At 64.5% G+C, this 1001-nt stretch overlaps 1 protein-coding gene across 1 annotated transcript in view; it reads left to right on the forward strand.

Moving 5' to 3' along the window:
* The window catches only part of MAN2A2 (mannosidase, alpha, class 2A, member 2), a 26814-nt gene that overhangs the window by 19594 nt on the left and 6219 nt on the right, over positions 1-1001 (forward strand). Inside the window, 3 exon segments of the mRNA XM_009321496.1 lie at positions 299-414; positions 622-739; positions 815-970. Coding sequence (XP_009319771.1) covers positions 299-414; positions 622-739; positions 815-970 — 390 coding nt within the window.

A 1001-nucleotide genomic window follows, 5' to 3' on the forward strand; every position in this document is an offset into this window, starting at 1 on the left:
GTGCAGCATCTGGGATAGGGTGGGCTTCCACTCCTCCTTGCTCACTGGGAAAGGGCTCGGCAGCCCTGGAGCTAAAGGCCACAGGACTGGTGATCCGAGGTGGGATCTGCGTCACAGGAACTGCCAGCATGGGTTTGCCCTTCCCTGGGAAGCAGGAGGTGGCAAGACCCTTGGTGTTCCCCACAAAGGCCTGACGGCCTAGGCCTGACCATGGGAGCAGCTCTGCCTTTAGGCTGGGCTCAAAGCTCCCTGCACCTCCTTCGCTCAGGGTTTGAGCCCTGCACTGCTGTCTCCACAGATCTACGAGGTGGTCCGGCCCTTGGTAAGCCTTCTGCACCTTCAGCGCACAGGCCTGGAGAACTTTGAGGGGCTGATGGCGTTAACCAACCTGGCTGGCATCAGCGAGAGGCTGCGGTAGGGGTGGTGGGGCCAGCGCGGAGCTGGACCAGGTTGGGGGGAGAGAGGGGGCCTGTCCCTGTCTGGCCCAGAGGCATCCTGCCCTTGGTGGGGCCAGCGCGGAGCTGGACCAGGTTGGGGGGAGAGAGGGGGCCTGTCCCTGTCTGGCCCAGAGGCACACTGCCCTTGCGCGGGGAGTGCTCACACTCTTCTGCCCTGCTGCAGGCAGAAGATCCTGAAGGAGAAGGCTGTGCCCATGATCGAGGGCTACATGTTTGAGGAGCACGAGCTAATCCGGCTGGCTGCCACGGAGTGCATGTGCAACATGGCCATGAGCAAGGAGGTGAGGGCTGGGCCGGGGTAGGCTGCTGGGCTCCCAGCCCCCTGCACTCCCACTTGCCCCCCTCTTCCGCTGCAGGTGCAGGAGCTGTTCCTGGCCGAGGGAAGTGACCGGCTGAAGCTGATGGTCCTGTACAGTGGGGAGGAGGACGAGAAGCTGCGGTGAGCAGCTTCAGGGACCCTGGCCATGCTGACCGCCCTGCACCCCCCCATCTGCAAGCGGATCCCCCAGGTGGTGAGTGCCCAGTGGCGGGACAGCCCCCAGC

The sequence above is a fragment of the Pygoscelis adeliae genome, unplaced genomic scaffold, assembly GCF_000699105.1.
Source record: "Pygoscelis adeliae isolate BGI_AS28 unplaced genomic scaffold, ASM69910v1 Scaffold13, whole genome shotgun sequence".
NCBI classification, from domain to species: domain Eukaryota; kingdom Metazoa; phylum Chordata; class Aves; order Sphenisciformes; family Spheniscidae; genus Pygoscelis; species Pygoscelis adeliae.